Source organism: Myxine glutinosa, chromosome 6 (assembly GCF_964187855.1).
Source record: "Myxine glutinosa chromosome 6, kmMyxGlut1.1, whole genome shotgun sequence".
Lineage (NCBI taxonomy): Eukaryota > Metazoa > Chordata > Myxini > Myxiniformes > Myxinidae > Myxine > Myxine glutinosa.
In genome coordinates this window covers 111,615,500-111,634,781 of record NC_136266.1, presented here as the reverse complement: position 1 = coordinate 111,634,781, position 19,282 = coordinate 111,615,500, and the positions used below count along the sequence as shown (strand labels likewise).

At 47.2% G+C, this 19,282-nt stretch overlaps 3 protein-coding genes across 8 annotated transcripts in view; 1 reads left to right on the top strand and 2 right to left on the bottom strand.

The window, feature by feature from the left end:
- The window catches only part of LOC137430191 (solute carrier organic anion transporter family member 4A1), a 144,043-nt gene extending 132,519 nt beyond the window's left edge, over nt 1-11,524 (top strand). For all 5 annotated transcript variants that reach the window (XM_068120848.2, XM_068120844.2, XM_068120845.2 and 2 more), the window contains 2 exons: nt 10,598-10,746; nt 11,228-11,524. In XM_068120848.2, the coding sequence (XP_067976949.1) occupies nt 10,598-10,746; nt 11,228-11,359 (281 nt within the window). In that variant the 3' untranslated portion in view covers nt 11,360-11,524. The remainder of the gene's footprint in view (nt 1-10,597; nt 10,747-11,227) is intronic.
- Nucleotides 11,525-13,658: 2,134 nt separating this feature from the next.
- Nucleotides 13,659-16,755, bottom strand: LOC137430193 (voltage-gated potassium channel regulatory subunit KCNF1). Its single transcript, XM_078780396.1, has 2 exons — nt 15,562-16,755; nt 13,659-14,462 (listed from the first exon to the last, which is right to left on the bottom strand). The coding sequence occupies exons 1-2, from the start codon at nt 16,511-16,513 to the stop codon at nt 14,020-14,022; spliced, it is 1,395 nt and encodes a 464-aa protein (XP_078636522.1). The 5' UTR covers nt 16,514-16,755; the 3' UTR covers nt 13,659-14,019.
- Nucleotides 15,080-19,282, bottom strand: part of SLC35D4 (solute carrier family 35 member D4) — a 115,709-nt gene continuing 111,506 nt past the window's right edge. Inside the window, exons 15-16 of one of the 2 annotated variants that reach the window (XM_078780401.1) lie at nt 19,039-19,145; nt 15,080-15,137 (exon numbers count right to left, since the gene is read on the bottom strand). In XM_078780401.1, coding sequence (XP_078636527.1) covers nt 19,052-19,145 — 94 coding nt within the window. In that variant the 3' untranslated portion in view covers nt 15,080-15,137; nt 19,039-19,051. Of the gene's footprint in view, nt 15,138-18,662; nt 19,146-19,282 lie in introns of those variants that run through there. The other variant, XM_078780402.1, reaches the window with a different exon arrangement.

Here is a 19,282-nt window from a genome sequence, read left to right as displayed (position 1 = left end):
GGGTCGAGGCGGCGGGCTCTGGCGTAGACCGGCGGGCCCGTTGTTGTTGTGTGGTGCTCGATCCCATGCCGTACTGCGACGGCCGAAAACGTCGGCCGCGTGTGGGCCGGGAACTCCGTGAGCAGGCGAGCAAACTCGTTCGCCGCCGGGAGGGCGCATGCCAGCTCGGACGGCGCGGAGCTGCTCAATGTGCATACCAGGGAGCTGAAGGTTTCGGCGTTGATTAAACGACGCCGTTGGACGTCCACCAGCAGTCCATGTGCGCAGAGGAAGTCGGCGCCTAGCAGAGCCATGGGCACGTTTGCGGTTACAAACGTCCAAGCAAAGCGTTGGCCGCCGAAGCAGAGGGTGACGTTGCGCGGGCCGAAGGTGCGGATGGCCGATCCGTTGGCCTCAACCAAGGAGGGGCCGCAAACCGCGGACTGCCTGTCCTGGTCAGAGGCGGGTATGACGCTCAGTTGGGCGCCGGTGTCGCACAGGAAGCGCCGTCTGGACGCTTTATCCGTGATGAACAGTAAGTTGCCCGTGTGGCCGGCGCTCATGGCTGGTAATGAACGCCGGCCCGGCCGTTTCCCGGCCTGCCGAAGGTGCACGGGGGTCGGCATGTCCGGGCCTTCTGTCCGAACCTGGCATGATAGTAACACCACGCTTGGTCAGGTGGAGGCCCCGGTCGTCGTGCTGGAGGTGGTCGGCTCGGTGTAGCGGCCGCCAATTGCGTCGGCAGTTCGGTCGTCGACCGTGCCGGGTGCTCGGGCGCCATGGGTGTTGCGTCGGACGGCGGTGGGCCCCAGGTCGCTGCTGCGATGCGCTGGCCTGCGGCGGAGATCTTGTCGGCTTCCCTGGCAAGGGCACGGGGATCCGTGATCGTCGTGCTTGCCAGGGCGAGGCGTACCGGGCTAGGCAGCTGACGGAGGAACAGCTCCCGGAACAGGAATGCCGGAGAGTGCTCGCCGAGCAGCGAAAGCATGTAGTCCATTCGCTCGGAAGGGCGCGTGTCGCCGAGCTCGGGCAGGTCGAGCAGGCGCCGTGCGCGTTCCGCCGATGGGAGGGCGAAAGCGTCGAGGAGAAGCTTTTTAATCGCGCCGTATTTGTCAGCGGCTGGCGGGCTCTCGAGGAGGCTCAGGGCGCGGGCCGCGGTGGCTGAACTGAGCGCTGCTACCACATGGTGGAAGCGGGTGTCGGCCATGATGCCTCGCAGGGCGAACAGGGAGTCCGCCTGTGCGAACCAAACCGCCGCGTGAGCCTCCCAGAAGGTAGGCAGTTTAAGGGCCACTGCCGTGTCCATGTCGGTAGGTCACCAATGAAGAAGCTCGGGCTCCCACGTCGATCGGAAGAATGGACGCGACAAAAAGCTGGAATTCGTCCGAGTTGCTTTATTCAAACAAAACACTCAGGTACTCTGAAAAGCCCGTTTATCGGGCAGCAATATATATACACACATTATCCCGGAGCGTTTGCCCAGGAAAGGCGAGAGGGGGCGTGGCCGAGCGTCCTGGCTGCGGCCTGGCAAGTTGAGGGCGAGCCTGCCCGGGCATGCCCGGGCGTCCCGACCGAGGCCTGGCAAGTTGAGCGCGGGCCTGCCCGGGCGTCCTGCACGAGCCCGGCATGGTGATCTCTCCGCGTCCTTGATAGGTGCAAGGCGATTGTGAAAACCCAGCGGTAGCCGCTACAATATAACATTTTAAAAAGTTATGGACGAGTTATGACTAAACTTGGTGGATGCGTTGGTTAGATGACAAGAACAAGCCGATTACATTTTGGTTCAGGTCCGAATCCAGATCCGGCCTATCATTGGGATACAAAACAAACTGTTCAGCCTGGCGGAGGTGTGCGCTCTACCGAGTGCCGTTCTAGTTTTTTTTTCCATTTATTATCTCTTTTCTCAACTTTCTGCACTATCTTTTCTGCTTCTGGAGCAGTTAACAATTAGTCTAAGAAACCTGGAGGAAAGATTAAAAAGCAGAATTCCATTACCATTTGAAGGCCTCGTCTGCCTGTGTAATAGAATGCAACATCAAAAGGATGTAATTTTGATATTTCAAAATAAAACAACCTGGGTATATTTTACTCCCACGCACTCCCCTCAATGCCACAGACACTGCTATTTTTCCAACCCTCTTGTCTTGCTTGTCATTTCTTTTCCTTTCTCACTTTGCCTTCGGGGTATAGCTGAACTTCCCCCGTGTCTTCTCATTTATACTTTCTACCGGTCGGCTCATTAACGATAGCAATAAGGAAAAGAAACTTCGGGCTTTGAGAGTGCCCTGGTTGTCAACAAGTCAGTCCGCAGTTCTGTTTTGTCTTGAAATTTGCTAATTATTTTAGTTATTTGTAGTTGTGCACCTGTTGTATTAAGTTCACTCTTTAGGCATTTGTCTTCAAGCAAACGTTTTTTTGTTTTTGTTTTAAAAAAATATTATGGAAAACTAGACTTCTGCGTCTGTGGACATGGTAGAACAATGGATGGAATGAACTGGAAGAGAATGTGAAAGTTGGTTCCACAAGCTGGAAAAAAGAGGAATGAATGAGTGGAAGTGGTCCTGGGTTTAGGGACTTTCACCAATAAGGGGTTACTGGTAGACGGTGTGCATATTGCATAAACCTGGGGGTTGGGGTAGGGAGGCGGAGAGTGCAAGACCAGAAAGGAGGCGGGATAAGACGGAGACCACCATTCTGTCTGCGTTGTGAATGTGATAGGCTGAGATTCGGCCTCATCGCAGGAGACTCCAATGATCGTGAAGGCCTTGGTTTCCATGATGTGAAGCGGGGCGCCAGCCCAGAGGGGTAGAGGAGTACTCCATGGTGTCAAACTGTGGATGAAGGCTTTGTAGGTATATTAACGTTCAAGTGTGCCAAAGAAAGACATTGCACGACGGAGGATTCTCAGTGGCTTTGATGCCCTGAGGATGACTTTGTAAGCCAACTTAGAAATGTGGTTTGTCCAAGAAAGATCATGGCTGATGGCAACGCCCAAAGGTTTGAGGATTCTTCTTCAAGAGGATAGCGAGGCCCTTCCTCAAGAAGATATATATATATATATATACAGTATGTATATATAGCAAAAGTAAAGATGCTGGGTAACAATGAGTCGCTTCCTGATGGGAATATGAATGAGGGGGGAGGAGAGGATGGAGGGAAAGGGGGGAAGAAGGGAGGAAGCAGGAGGGGAAACGGAGAGGGGAGGGGGAGGAGGGAGGGAAGGCATAAGGAGGAGGGGGGGGAGGGAAGTGAAAGGGGGAGGGGAAGGAAGGGAGGGAAATGGGGAGAAGGGAGGGGGAAGGAAAGGGAGTGGAGTGAGGGGAGGAGGGAGGGTGGAGGGGAGAGAGAATAAGGGAGAGTGGAGGGGGAAAAGGGGAGAGAGGAGGGGTGAGGGAGTGAGGAGGAGGGGGGGGGCAGGGGGAGAGTGACTATCGTGAAAAAATGGGTACGTGAAAACAACAAGGCAGCTCTGTCTACTGTAACGCCATGGCTTGCAAAAGCAGCCTGAATAGTGTTCACCAAGTGGTGGTTCACCTTGTTGATCATATTTTAAAAGGGGTGTTATAACACACCCAAACTTCCCCGGTCTTGTGACTAATTAATTAAGTACTGTCGCGTGTCTCCCCTGTAGTGAACACTGCAGTGTGACGGATGGCCAACTGAGCTTTAATTCTGAGGCGTATACTCAACTATGGCGGTAGTGACGCGCATGGGGGGTATTGGAGGGCAGCGAGGTCCTTACCTGCACGACCGGACGTGGCACGGGTGTTATCCGATCCCCACAACAATTAAATGTACAAGACAGGACAATCAGCAATACAACAATTAAAATGCAACAAATAATGGTTTAATAAAACAAATACCAGGATAACAAAGAATGTGCCGTAAAACTAATTACTAATTGAGGCGCCCCAGACGGACTCAAATACAGACACAGGGCGAAATAAATGAAAGTAAAAAAAAAAGTGTAATATGTTAGCTGGTACTCAGCTCTGGTCTCCTTGACAGTCCGGGATTGTCAAATCAAAGGTGCCGTCAAAGGTGCCGCGTCCCTGCGCGGGAAAACACGTGTTGGCATGAAGTCGCGTTCACCGCCAGCCGCCGATTCAAAGCGAACAGGCCCGAACTCCTCCCTCGTCCTTCCCGCTCGGCTGCACCGAGCCCCGATGTTCCTTTCAGGCGCACACGGCACCAAGCACAGCCGTCATGAAGCCAGCATCAAGGACAGGAAATTGCGTCTGCCTTTCACGTAGCTCGGAACAGAGAGAGAAGTGCGACTGCACGTGATGGAAGCCAGGACCAAGAGTGCGTCCGCTCGCAATCAGAGAGAGAGAGAGAGAGAGAGAGAGAGAGAGAGAGAGAGAGAGAGAGAGATAGATAGATAGATAGATAGATAGATAGATAGATATACACACACACACACACACACACACACACACAGACACACAGACAAAAAAAAAAAAAAAATGGCGGAATGTGTCCTTTTTGTCCCTGGTGCTAGAATATTCTCTCTGACGTCACGCGCACTCCAACCACCGAGCGCCACCCGCTCACCCCATCATTTCTTAACTAATCGTCCTTCGGGGCGAGGCCTCACGGCCCTCTTCGCGCCCATCGAGATGATTCACTGGGTGGTGTCAGTGGTAGTGTTCGGATCCGGTCAGCGATCGCTTTATTTAATTTAAGCACTGATCGCCATTACGGGTGTTGTGAGTGTCATAAGGAACAAAGGGGAAACCAGAGGCAACTACACACAGGGAATCTACCCTTATACCCTAACTAATTAGCATAGCTCCACCCCTCGCATGGAGATAAATATACACTTACACCCACGACATCCAGCCCTACTTAGTTACAGGCAGGTTTCTTCTTCTTCACGACAGTCGGAGCACACTACCCTATACATTCTACCTGGGTTAAGGTATTTCATTACTACACCCACAAACGTAACAGTACATAGGCATTTCTCACTTCATTTGTGGAGCCCTCGCTAAGCGGCTTAAGCACTCCAGCAAGCACCTCAACGAAATGGGTGATAAGGAACGGCTGGCTTGGCAAGCGATAGCAAGCTGATTGCTTCTGGTTGAAATGGCCGAGCAATTTTATAAACAGATCGATTTCAAGCAGCAAATCAGCGAAATGTGGAAACCACTGAGAACAGACAATTTTTTTTTTAAAGTGTGATAACACACCCAAACTTCCCCGGCCTTGTGACTAATTAATTAAGAGCCCTCTTGAAATGGCATAAGCACTCCAGCAAGCACTCCAACGGAATGGGTGATAAAGAATGGCTGGCTTGACAAGCAATAGCAAGCTTTTTTTTTTCTTTTTTTTTTTTTTTTTTTTGTATACAACATCGAGGCTCGTGAAAGAGCAAACATTAATCACACAAAAAGACAAACCGACACACAAAACACAAAAAACAAGGGGAGCGGCAGAGCGGCTGATTCAGAGCGGCTGATTGCTTCTGGTTGAAATAGCCGAGGAATTTTAAAAACGGATCGATTTGTATGTATGTATATATGTATTTGTATGTATGATTATGTATGATATTTGTATGTATGATATTTGTATGTATGTATTTGTATGTATTTGTATGTATACGATTTGTATGTATGAAATAGCCGGCTGAATCAGAGCGGCTGATTGCTTCTGGTTGAAATAGCCGAGGAATTTTAAAAACGGATCGATTTCAAGCAGCAAATCATATGGAAACCACTAAGAGCAGACAAATTCAAAAAAAGGGTGTTGTAACACAACCAAACTTCCCCAGCCTTGTGATGAAAAAGAAAAAGGGAGCTCTGTCTACTGTAACGCCATAGCTTGCAAAAGCAGCCTGAATAGCATTCACCAATTGCTGGATATGATAATTTTGTAAGATTTCACTCCAGATGTGGACATAATTTAGTCTACAGCATCCAATCCTCATATCCGAATCCAGATTTTGATATGCTTCAATTATGTAATGATAATCGATTGTGTTTCCAAGGCATGTTTGAGTAGGCCGAAACAAAATGGCGACTTAAGAACCCAGTGAGGTGCAGTGGGCTTGACACTTGTGTGACATCCGCTCATTTCTTATAAGCACCTCGTTAATTATCTTCAAAAAGGGTGTTATAACACACCCAAACACCCAGTTTTCATCATTGGAATCTGTTGGAGGTCCAGATGTATGCATGCAAAGTTTGGGGGCGCTAGGTTTCGTGGTTTTGGAGTTATGGAGGAGACAGACAGACGGACGGACGGACACTTTTAACCTTGCTCGAACACGAGCCTCATTCTTGTAGAGAGAGAACGAGTGAGAGAGAAAAGCTCCAGGAAAAGTAATCTATATAATATGACAATTAAAAAAAAAAAAAATCAAATAACATATATGTGTGTATATATTATATACATACATACATACATACATACATACATACATAATTACATGACCGGTCAACCGTTTTAGAACACCTCAATTTTTCCAGTTTTTATTGAAATTTAAGCAATTCAAGTCCAGTGAATAACCTGAAATGGTACAAAGGTAAGCAGTAAACTGCTCGAGGTTAAAAAAAATATTTAGGTTCGCAAAAACGGGAAAATAATGTAAATTGCACAGTTACAGTATATTGTAAAAAAAAAAAAGGCCTTCTTCAGGGAACAAGTAATGGGTTAACAACTTATAGCTGTTCTGCAGCAATGTAAGTAAATTAAGCCTTGAAAGTTGATGCAAACAATTCCTACAGGTGTCCCAACCTCTGCTGATTACTTGATTACAAACCCCCTGTCTGTATAAAAGCAGTATTGGAACAGACTGTTATTATACCCTCTGAAGCATTATTTGGACAATATTGCACTGCAGGAAGTAGTATATTGCTATCATAATGATGAGAAAAAGGCAATTAACAAAGGAAGACAGACCATTATAACCCTTAAAAGAGTAGGTCTTTCCTTTCGAGAAATTGCAAAGAAAGCCAAGGTGTCAGTGAGTACAGTTTCCTACACCATCAAAAGGCACTTGGAAACTGGAGGAAACTCTGACAGGAAGAGGTCTGGCAGACCCAAAGCCACAACAGAATCAGAAGACAAGTTTCTGAGAGTCAACAGCTTGCGTGATAGGCGGCTCACAGGACAACAGCGTCAAGCACAGCTTAACACTGGTCGAAGTAAGCAAGTCTCACTTTCAACTGTGAAGAGAAGACTTCGAGCTGCAGGTTTGACAGGTCGAGTGGCAGTAAGAAAGCAATTGCTAAGATGCCAAAATAAGAAAAAGAGGCTTGCCTGGGCCATGAAGCACCGCCAGTGGACCACTGAAGACTGGGATAAGGTTTTATGGACCACCTTTAGAAAAAAAACCACCTTTAGAGGCCATTTTTCCCCGCAAAGCGGGGGTTGGCCTTTTTCGGGGACCGTGGTTGTTGTTGTTTTTTGGTCCCCTTTTTGAAGCAATGTTTTACGGCCGGATGCCCTTCCTGCCGCCAACCCTTTTTGTCGCCTTTTACGACGAGCAGGAAATTACCAGTGAACTGGTACTCAATTAGCCGACCTCGGAAGGATGACAGGCTGAGTCAACCCCCCCCCCCCCCCCCCCCGGCGTTAAATTCAGCGATCGACCGGGATTCGAACCCAGGATCCTAGGATCCTAAGCTGGCACCCTAGCCGCTAGCCCAACACCAGGCTTTACCAGTCTAGCCCAACACCAGGCTAGCCCAATAAGGTTTTATGGACCGATGAATCAAAATTTTAAATCTTTGGTTCATCACGCAGGGTTTTTGTACGCTGTCGAGTTGGTGAAAGGATGGTTCCTCAGTGTGACACCAACTGTCAAATTTGGACAAGATTGCATTTTGGACAATTTGGACGTCCCAGAGTGTTTTTCACCTGCAGGGACTGGGGGACTGGTCAGGGTTGAGGGAACAATGAACGGAGCAAAGTACAGAGATATCCTTCATGAAAACCTGAAACGGAGCGCTCAGGACCTCAGACTGGCCGAAGGTTCACCTTCCAACAGGACAATGACCCGAAGCACACAGCCAAGACAATGCAGGAGTGGTTTAGGGACAACTCTGTGAAGGTCCTTGAGTTTCCCAGCTAGAGCCCTGACTTGAACCCAATCGAACATCTCTGGAGAGACCTGAAAATGGCTGTCGACCGACGGTCCCCATCCAACCTGACAGAACTTGAGAGGATCTGCAGAGAAGAATGGCAGAAAATCCCCAAATCCAGGTGTGCAAAGCTTGTCACGTCATACCCAAGAAGACTCAAGGCTGTAATCGCTGCCAAAGGTGCTTCAACTAAGTACTGAGTTAAGGGTCTGAATACTTATGTCAGTGATATTTCAGTTTTTTCTTTTCAATAAATTTGCAAAACTTTCTAAAATCCGGTTTTCTCTTTGTCATTATGGGGTATTGAGTGGAGATTGATGAGGGAAAAACTGAATTGAAACGATTTCAGCATAAGGCTGCAACGTAACAAAAAGTGAAAAAGTGAAGGGGTCTGAATACTTTCTGAATGCACTGTATATATATATTGTTACGGTTTTTTAGAACCTTCACTTTATCAAATTTAGTATTAAAATCCCTAATAACCCCCCGTGTACATTTCCCCCTTAATTGGCTGTTAATTGAAACGAGTGCACCTTAGCTAGTCCATGTACAAGCACGTAGCCAATCATAGAACCGCTCTGTAGTTATTTCTTTATTATGTGTATCAGTTAAGGCTGTGTCTCCACTAGTCGATCTTACGTTGCACCAAAATCAAATAAGATAGATCCCCTTTCGATGGCCCCAGACCCTCCATTGCCAACTGCATTGCCTCCATTGCCAACTGCTTTACCTCCATTACCAACTGCATTTGCCGCCATCGAACATGTGCTCCAACTCGGAGAAGAAGGGCGTGGCCCCACCTCGTCATCAAGGGTGGAGCCCCCGAACGACCAACCAGAGATCAGGGGTATGGCTTGAGAGGCGTGACCAAGAAACATCGAACAGTTTCGTGAACGTTCCAGGGTGTGGCGCTATATAACCCGTTGCGCGGAGCCCCCACCTCAGTTGAGGAGTTCCGTGGCAAGCAGTTCTGCAAGAGAGTTTGTGAGGGAGGTGCTTGCGCAGGTGGCGGTCCTGCTGAGAGCTTCGGAGACGCATGAGGCGAAGACGCGCAAGCCTACAAGGCTACAGACAACAACAAGTGCGGGCACGCGAACCTCGACGTGCCGCGATCCTCGGACCTCCCCGTCACCGTTCTGTGGACGAGATTGCGGTGGAGTCGGCAGCCACTCACCTCCAGCCTGCTGTCCTGCACGAACCCTTCTCTCCCTCCAGCCAATCCAACCTGCAATTCCCCATTCGTGTGAGTCTGCCCGTCGTCTGTCCTCTGTGTTGTCTGGAGATACGTTAAGCTTGTATAAGGATTTGCCCTGTGTATCTGCTTCTTCCTCTTCCCTGTAAATTACTTTGTTCTTCTTTTCTTCTTTGGGTTTGTGTAAATAATAATAAATATCTGTTCCTCCATTCTTTGATTTCTTCTTTCTCATCCGATCGTTTTAGAGATTTCCCCATTGAGTTCCTGTGGTGCGATTTCGGCCAAAGCTCCGCAATCGGGTTAGTCTTTGTTAATGGCTCGAACTTCGGACTGCTAACCCGCTCGGCAAATACCATCTTGTCCGTGGTTTCGAGCGGAGTTACCCACCTGCCTTGTGGAGGGATTGGTGGAGGTGTACGGGAATCCCTTGACCAATCACCTCGGCCAATCCCACCCCACAGGGGAGCGGGGTAGCTTCAGGATCGGAGACGGCCAGTGCAAATAGAAGGGGGATTAACCCCCCCCCCCCCTTGCTAAGGGGAGCGCCGTCCCCGTTTCCGTAACAATATATATATATATATATATATATATATATATATATATATATATATATATATATATATATATATATATATATATATATGTATATGTATATGTATATGTATATGTATATTATTTGTTGGTTTTTTTTGTTGTTTTGTTTTTAATATTATATTATATAGGTTACTTTTTCTGGAGCTTTTCTCTCACTCGTTCTTTCTCTACAATAATGAGGCTCGTGTTAGAGCAAGGTTAAAATGAATGTTGTGTAGTGGGGCAACAATTGGGCACAACCAGCAATGGAATAAACGAATAGGAAAGGAAGAGATAGAGAGATGGAGAGATATAGAAGGAAACACTGAAATCAGCAAGTTGGAGGGTTGGGTTATGAATGGTTAATGGTGGTGTGGTGGTAATAAAGTTTAGGTCAGCATGGGGGTGGTGTGCATGGATTGGACAAAAAAGGAAGAAACGAGTGGAGTTTAGATTTGCCTTGATAGTGGAAGCTGAACCAGAAATGGATTACTAGACGAGGGTGTGTATCTTGGAGGAGCTGGGAACAGTCAGAAGGATGAGAGAGCTGAAAGAACTAAACTGGATCCCCCTTTTGTATTTTCTTTGTTTTTATCTACCCTACTCCTTGGATTTATTGGGAATGATCCCAAAAATATATTGGGAGCCAGCCATCCCTAGTTCCAGTTGGTAATTTCTCCCGACCTACATTCCACCACACATTCATTTATTCATTTCATTTCTGCCACATGTCAAATACCAATGCTGTGCATCTCTCACGCAGGTGGCATTCCAGGGCCAATTGCTTTTGGCTCATTTATTGACCGCACATGCCAGCTCTGGCAAAAAGATTGTGGCGAGCTCGGGGCGTGCCACCTGTACCACAATGCTGCCATGAGCAACTCGACTCTCCTACTGGGAATCAGTTACAAGGTAAGAGAGGAAGTGCAGAGGCGGTGGTACAAGCCTGTTGATCTGTAATCTGCCTCGTCGACGTCACCCTGCTAATAATGGCCCTCCGTCACGACATTGGGCTGTCCCTACCCACTCCTCCCCGGCCCCTGTGGCTGGCACAAACATGACAATCGCATCATAAAAACATGGCGTGAAACATTTCATAGGCCTCAAACTCAACTCCTGCTTGGTGAATATTTCTTTGCGATTTGACATAGCTTCGTAAAATAATAAAAACAGTATTTTAGAGAGGCCATGTTCCATTATTAATCACTGAACTTGATTGATATATTGTGCAATAATTTAATATTCTATCTATTTTTTTAGCACCCTGGTGTTTGTAGTGTTTTAACGAGACGTTTGTCTTTGGTGATTTCCAGCGGCCTCACCAGCGCATTGAAATAACTTGTGACCGTCTTTGTGCGGGGTGTGACCTTCCCCTGTTTTATGGTTCACAAAGCTACTGAGCATCTCGTTCTTCTTGGCTGCCCGATGGTTCTACCTGCGCCGGGAGGACACCCCCTCGGCCTCCAGTGGAAGCTCCGACAGCACGGACAGTCCGTGCACCCCTCAGCTGGCCCGCACTCCCTGAATCTCTGCGGAGCCTGTCGTAGGCAATGGCATTATCGTCTAATTTATTTTCCTTTTCTTTTTATTTTCATGTTAAATTACATTTGCTTATTTATTCTACATAGGCCGTGTCTGGCTGAGCGGATATGTGACAGTTTAGTGATTCACAAGATATCTTTGGTTACTGCACTGGTAAAGTTACATTTTTCTTCTCAGCTCTGCCATTCACACCGCTTCCTTTACACCTCACCCTGCTTCCTTTACACCTCACCCTGCTTCCTTTACACCTCACCCTGCTTCCTTTGCGCCCCACCCTGCTTCCTTTGCGCCTCACCCCGCTGCCTTTACGCCCCACCCTGCTTCCTTTACGCCCCACCCCACTTCCTTTAAGCCTCATTCCACTTCCTTTACCCCTCACCCCGCTTCCTTTACAGCTCACACCACTTCCTTTGCACCTCACCCCAATTCCTTTGTGCCTCACCCCTCTCCCTTTGTGTCTCACCCCCTCCTCTTCCTTTGTTCCTGACCCCTCTCCCTTTGTGCCTCACCCCTCTCCCTTTGTTCCTCACCCCTCTCCCTTTGTTCCTCACCCCTCTCCCTTTGTGCCTCACCCCTCTACCGTTGCGCCTCACCCCTCTTCCGTTGCGCCTCACCCCTCTTCCGTTGCGCCTCACCCCTCTTCCGTTGCACCTCACCCCTCTTCCGTTGCACCTCACCCCACTTCCGTTGCACCTCACCCCACTTCTTTTGCACCTCACCCCTCCTTGCTCAACTCCACTGCCTGACCAATTAACCTCTATCAACAACTGTGCTTAATGGCACTTGAACAAAAGCTATTTATAATGGTAAAGGTTTCAAGTATTTATTTCTACTTCTGATCTATTATTATTATTATTATTATTATTATTTTATATTATTATTATTATTATTATTATTATTAATCTCTGGTCCAATTATTATTTTAAATCTCTGGTCCTGAAGCAATGACAATAAAGTGCTTAACAGGTGATGCGGGTAAATTACGAGTACCACACACGAGGTTGCAACTTCACATCCCTTTTATCAATTTTTTTTAATCGCAACGTTTTCTCCACCATCACTCCCTCCGTTGTTGTGTTCCTTATGGAGCACACGGCGGCATTCTTTCTCGAGACACCACAACCTACTCCTGTAAGCCCCGCCATAACATTGTGAAGAGACATTCCTTTTAGATCTTCCCCAGAAGAACCACAGAATGTTTATCCTTTTTGTTTGCTCGTTTTTGATAGGTCGTGATGAAATTGAAAAGTGGTAAATGGAGTTCACTCCTTCCAATGTTTGGATAGTTAAAGGTGTTTGTGAGTGTTTACGTGGTTTAAAGGCTTGGTTTTTAGTTCAACCAGGAGCGCGAGTGGTTATTATCGATACGAAGGTGTACATAGTACTTATATGGAGGCTTCTTTGTTGTAGTATTTTGTTTTTCTTTTTGTCTGAAGCCCTCGAGTTCACTAGATTTATTGCAAGTAAAGGTAGCGAGTTAAAATGGATATTGTCAATTGTACATATTTGCTTGAATGGAATGAAAAATGCACTGGGAACGTGAAAGTTCGCTTGGCCTTGAGCCACGCTGGCTCAGGTTGGTATTTCGGCAACAATGTGGGGCTCCATTAACGTGTGATGTGTACACGTGTGACGCGTCGCACGTATGCCTGTACGTGTAGCATGTCACGTGTAAACGTGCGATGCGTCACATGTGCACGTGTGAGACTTTTGAAGAAGAGCCAGTGTCTGTCGGGTGAAGTATTTCTGTTACTTTTAGCACTTCATATGAAGTTGTCAGAGTGGAACCAACATATGGTGTAAAACTTGATCCGATCATGCGTGCGGACAGGTCATCGCCTGCTCTTGTGGCCACGTTAACCTTTGCACTTTGACCTGCGCGCAAAATGGATCTGCACTTGCTTTTGAACTCTTATAATTATCATTCTTATTGCTATTTTTCCTTGTGAATCGTTTTAAAGCATTTTTTTAAGCACTGGGCCTTTGTTGCTCTTTTTCTGCTTTTCTTGATGACCTGCAGCTCGATTGACGGACATTTGTCCTGAACTGCTCGGACATTGATCCTCGTCTCTGTCCAAGGCTGACTGCGGACAACCAGCCTACCTTGACTCATTTTCCTGTAACTTGTCTTGAATGGTGTTCGCCCTTATGGTCGAAAGGTGGGATGAAATGATGAGACCAGATTTAATATTGCCTCGGTCTTAAAATAAACCGAACATCTTCCTCTCAAGAAGGTTATCGTGTTTGTTGCACTTACACAACAAATCCAGTTCACTCCTTCCTTAGATGTTTGCGGTATCTTTTATTACCGGAGTGAATGAAACACACGAACACCATCAGCACCACGTTCACACGACCCCACCACATTTTGCATACTTGATTGTTAGGCAGGATGGCATTGTGGCTATAAAATGTAAAAATATTCTCGGTTTTTTTAATTGAAACCAAGCAAAGCATTTCGTGCACGTTGGAGACTCCAGATGTACATATGCATTCATTCTTGAGCTTCATATTATCTTATTTCATCCCATCATTTGTGGAGGTTGATAGATTTTATTAATGTTTTGTGCCTGGATTTTCAATTTGGAAAACGTTCTCGTTGAATCAATTTGACCCTGCGCCCCATGCCGTACGTCTGTCGGCTCAGCTAACGTGCCTTTTGAGACCGTCTCCCCTGTCCCGAAACGTGCACTCCTGGGATGTCGTTCCAGTGGCCACCGCAGGTGGGCTCGCGCCGGGCCACGCGTGAAGTGCGTCCGTGGCCAAGCGCTCCAACTGATGCTTTACGGCCGTGTCCAGCACCTTCTGCTTGTTGTAATACTTGACGAAGTTGTTGATTATGGGATGGATTGGCAGCGCGATGGCCAAGATCCCACACAGAAAGCTCGCTGCCGCGTTCAGCTTTCCCAGTCCAGTTTTGGGGAAGATGTCACCGTAACCGACCGTGGTCATTGTTATTATGGCCCACCAGAATGAGTGTGGGATGCTGGTGAACATGGTCTCTGGGTGGCTCTGCTCCAGTGTATATCCCAGTGCTGAGAAGAGGAAGATTCCCATAGCCAGGTAGAGAAGCAGCAAACTGAGTTCTGCAAGTGTACAGGCAGCACCCTGGTTAGAAGGAACGTCTATCTTAGTCGCTTCTTATCTTAGTCCTCACTGGTGAGATACCCGAGCTACGCACGGGTGGGAGCCCAGAAGCAAACAGGCAATGCAGATACGGCGAATGCTAAAGCATGAAACCAATAAATTCCACATTCCTGTGGCACCCTCAGTCGCACGTCAGACATGGACAGCAAGTTCGTGAAGGACTTCCATGAAAAACGTACCCATTCGCAAATACACGGGTACGTTCACGTATAGAAACATCGATCGTGGGTCCGTGGCGAATCTGCATATGGCGATCCGTGAAGTTCACTTTTAGAAACCATCACGGCATGTTGTCATTTACTTCAACTCGATATCTCTTTTTTCATTCCAAACAACATAACTCCAATCACAAATTAATCACAAAATAAACTTTTAACAACATTGTTGATGTTTCCTTCATTGTAAAAACTACCAAGTCAACAGTTAAAAGGATTTTGAGCCAATAGGTGTTACGGCCTTGGCAAGATCGATGGAGACAGCGATCTGTTAGCTTATACACCGCCCAAATAGCTATGTGGAATTCCCTCATGTAGAGATTAAACGTCGTTTGAACTTCCCCAGTGCTGAGAAGAGGAAGATTCCCATAGCCAGGCAGAGAAGCAGCAAACTGAGTTCTGCAAGAGTACGAGGCAGCACCCTGGTTAGAAGGAAAGTCTATCTTAGTCACTTCTTATCTTAGTCCTTATTGTGGGAATTACTTAACAGGGTGCTGTGTTATATATAGTATGGCTTACCATATTAATTATTTTGGTTAGCACAATATTTGTTATGAAAAAGCATCTTACTTGTTTAAAGTTGAGATGTAATTCAATTTTGTCGTTGCTGTGCATGTTTCCAATTATAGCTCCTACCCTGAGAGATCTCAGCCTCTTGTCATACACAGAAATTATAGGGTTTGGTTGGATTTGAGCATAGTTCCTATAATAACCTATACGACATGGCAGGAATTCGATGTAATCAAGGGGACATTGACCCCTCTCCTTCTCGAAACATTTCCTAGATGTGAAAGAGCTGCATCCCACCCACAGCCCGATGTACCTTTGAAGCTGCTTTTCAGCGCGGACGTGAGGGTTTGCAAACCGCTGGAGTGTCTCGCCAGCTTGAAGACCCTAGCGATGCGCATGATGCGTAGAGCTTGCACCGCTTGCTGCACGTTGTTCAACTCCAGGATCGCATCACCCATGCCGGACAGGAGCATTGCCAAGTAGTAAGGCAGGATAGCCAGCACGTCGATGATGTTCATGAAAGAGAAGACGAAGTGCAAAGTCTGCGGAGCCGAGATGAGCCTCAGGACATATTCCAGTGTGAACCACACGATGCAAACGGTCTCGATAATTGTGACCGTCGGGTGTTCCACCAGCTGTCCGGTCTCGCTTTTCACCTGCAACTCTGGGATGGTTCCGAGACACATGGTGACCGCAGACACGAGCACAACAAGGAAGGAGGCGATTGCGAGCATGCGAGCCTGTGCGGATGTCTCTGGTTTTTCCATGAGCTTCCACAAGGTCTTCCGGAATCGTTTCCAACAGTCTCCTTCTCCAGCACCGGCCTGGTCATCCAAAACGAGCCGGACCCGTCGTGCCACTTCCTCCAACTCTTCCAGCTTCTCGCTGAACAAGCCTCGACAGCAGTCGTCCAGATGATCCACGTCCACCTGCCAGAAGTCCATCTCATTCTTGAAGCATATTGGACACACACCACGCTCCATGTGAATCTCTCCGACGTAATACAAATCGAGCACAGAGTCGAATGAGCGTGGATCCCGATCGAAGTAGAACTCGCCTGAGCGCGGATCGAAGTCGTCGCAAAGGTCCAGTGCCAGTTCTGGGGCGGCACCAAGCACAGGAGCGCCTGGAGAACATCGCAGGAGGCACAACCGTCCGAGTCGTGTCTCTGGGAAGCGGCACAACAGGTCGCTGGGAAGCAGCTGGCGCACACCTCCCACGTTAACCGCAACGACCACCTCACCCTGCTCACCGCTGGACACCATTACTGGGCTGGATTCGCGCACAATGTGGCGGTTCCTACAGAACTGGGTTTTCGGAAAGTGGTGGAGTTAGTCCACTGGTTGTCCGACAGGTGGATGTATTTTACCCGGTCCTGGAACTGATAATGTTACAACAGAGGGGGGAAGGCGCGTTAAAAAAATCTGCCTGTCTCATTAAGGATAGACAAACCGGCTTTACAAGGACTACAGACCACTACGGGTCTTGCAAGCACTCACTGGTGTGCACCGTCGACACGCGCTCCCTGCACTTATTCCCATTCTCCGAAGGCATGGCCCGCCCAAGCACGACCCACGTACGGTGGGAGGGATTCGCTGCTTGCCGTCATCAGCGCTGTCTGTGCCCCGAATCCCAATTCGTTACCCATTGGGGTCTCTGGTCGTTCTACTCAGTTTGAGGAAAAGGTGTTTGTGTGCGAGTTGCCGTTGTTGGCTGCCATCTCCACACGTGGGTGGGTTTGAAGAGGTGGAACGCAGACCAACCAACCAGGTCTCAAAGTATCCACCTCTGTAGTCTTCACAAAGGTCGTATGTATGTGTGTGTGTATGTATGTATATATATATATATATATATATATATATATATATATATATATATATATATATATATATATATATATATGTGTGTGTGTGTGTGTGTGTGTGTGTGTGTGTGTGTGTGTGTGTGTGTGTGTGTGCGTGCGCGCGCGCGTGTCCGTCTGGCCTGATGCACGCACCCAATGCCCAGAGTGAACTCGATGGTATTCAAAGAATACTTACCCTGCAGTCAACTTGGTGCGAGTGAACTCTTTTTGAAGGGTTTTTTTCCTATGATCCAATATGGCTGCCAGACCACTTGATATAAATTTATATTCTCTAATATAATTGTTGCGTATATCACGATCAATAAATTTCAAAATGATCAGACTAAGCGTTGTCCCTGTCAATTTATGACGCCATAATGAAGGCACCAATGACGTAATCATCAACATATCTTATTCCCCATGGGGAGTACTTGACGATGAGCCATCGTTTCAATTTTTCCATGGAGTGGGGTCGGAGATATAGAGGGGCAACGTTTTTCAGTTTTTGCAAGATGGTGCCTTTACCGCTGAACTATGACGTCATAATTATCATTAAAATATTCTACAGGAGGAGGTGCTCCTATGGTGAAAATTTTGCGTCAATCGCTCCAAGAATTGCAGAGAAAAGAAATTCATACTGATCGAATCAAGCGTTGTACTTGCCGAATTATGACGTCATTAACATATCTCATTCCCCAAGGGGAGTGCTTGACATTGAGCCATATTTCAATAGGTTCCATGGAGTGGTTTTGGAGATAGAGGTGCAACTTTTTTTCCGATTTTTCCAAGATGGCATCTGTACCACGTGACCAATGACGTCATAATTATTAGAACAATTCTACAGGAGCTGCTCATATTCTGAAAATTTCGTGTTCATCGGACTAAGTTGCAGAGGAATTTTTTTTTCCCATACTGATCAGATCAAGCGTTTTACTTGTCGAATTATGACGTCATAATGGACGCACCAATGACATCATCATTAACACATCTTATTCCCCATGGGGTGTACTTGACAATGCGCCATGTTTATTTTTTCCATTAAGCGGTTTGGGAGATATAGAGGTGTGACGTTTTTCCAAGATGGCGTCCGTATCACGTGACCTATGACGTCATACTTATCAGCAAAAAAAAAAATCTACAGGCAGAGGCGCTCCTACGGTAAAATTTCATGTCAATCGGACGAACGGTTGCCGAGAAAATGATTTTTTTGAAATGCAGACAAGGCACACGTACGCAGGGGATTTCTTAACCCCGCTTTTCGCTTCGCGAGCGCAGGGTAAAAACGGGCAACCACTTTCAGTGAATTCTGAGGAGTTTGATTAGCAAATCAATGTATATTATAATTGGATGATTAAACCGGAATATTTTGGGACAAATTGTACATTTTAATACCGCCTCCCTCCCCCACTTAAACCCCCACCATTATCACCCCAGTCCCCTCCACCATCACTTTTTCCATTCTCACTATCGCTCTCTCACACAACCCACCACCACCTCTCCCCGACCACCACCACCCGATTGTTTAAGGGTGAAGTCTCATATTTTTTTATTTTTTTATTTTTTTTGTTGTTGTATACTGAATCGAGGCTCGTGAAAGAGCTAACATTTACTTCACAAACAAATCAACCAGACAAACAAAACACACAAAAAGAGGGAGCGGAAAACAAGATGGGGAGAGAAGGGGAAGCACACAAACACAACATTTGAGAGCAGGGAGATGTGTGGAAGGGAGAGGGCTTGGGGGGAGGAGGCGTGGGAAGGGGGGGGGGGGGTGGAGGGAGAAGTATAAAACACAAGGACACCAAGGACTTCCAGGACAGAAGTTGGTATTTCAAAAAAGTGGAATTGGGGTGAAATTAGCGGGGGTAGAAAAGATCAAGGTTTTGGATGGGGGAAGATAAGAGATGGTGGTGAACAAAATGATGTTTATTTCCCGTTTCCACGTACATTGCCTGGTTTTTCATGGCTCCAGCTCGGACGTGGACGTTCTCCGCTGCGTGTCCTCTCTCGCAAACTGCAACATGAGCCCTTCTCCGATCACCACGATAATAACACTGCGGGGTAAAAGGAACATTGTACAAGCACAACAGATGTGAATAACACTTTGAATACCAAGATGGCTGTCCCACACACTTCGAATCAATCTGTGGATAACACAACCCCAGCGGACATGCAGGACGCCATCTTACCC

Excerpts from the sequence above, each read along its gene's own strand:
- LOC137430193 (XM_078780396.1), bottom strand. The coding sequence starts at position 16,513 with ATGGTGTCCAGCGGTGAGCAGGGTGAGGTGGTCGTTGCGGTTAACGTG. Across the intron at positions 14,463-15,561 it reads GCTGAAAAGCAGCTTCAAAG|AACTCAGTTTGCTGCTTCTC; the intron begins GTACATCGGGCT and ends GTACACTTGCAG.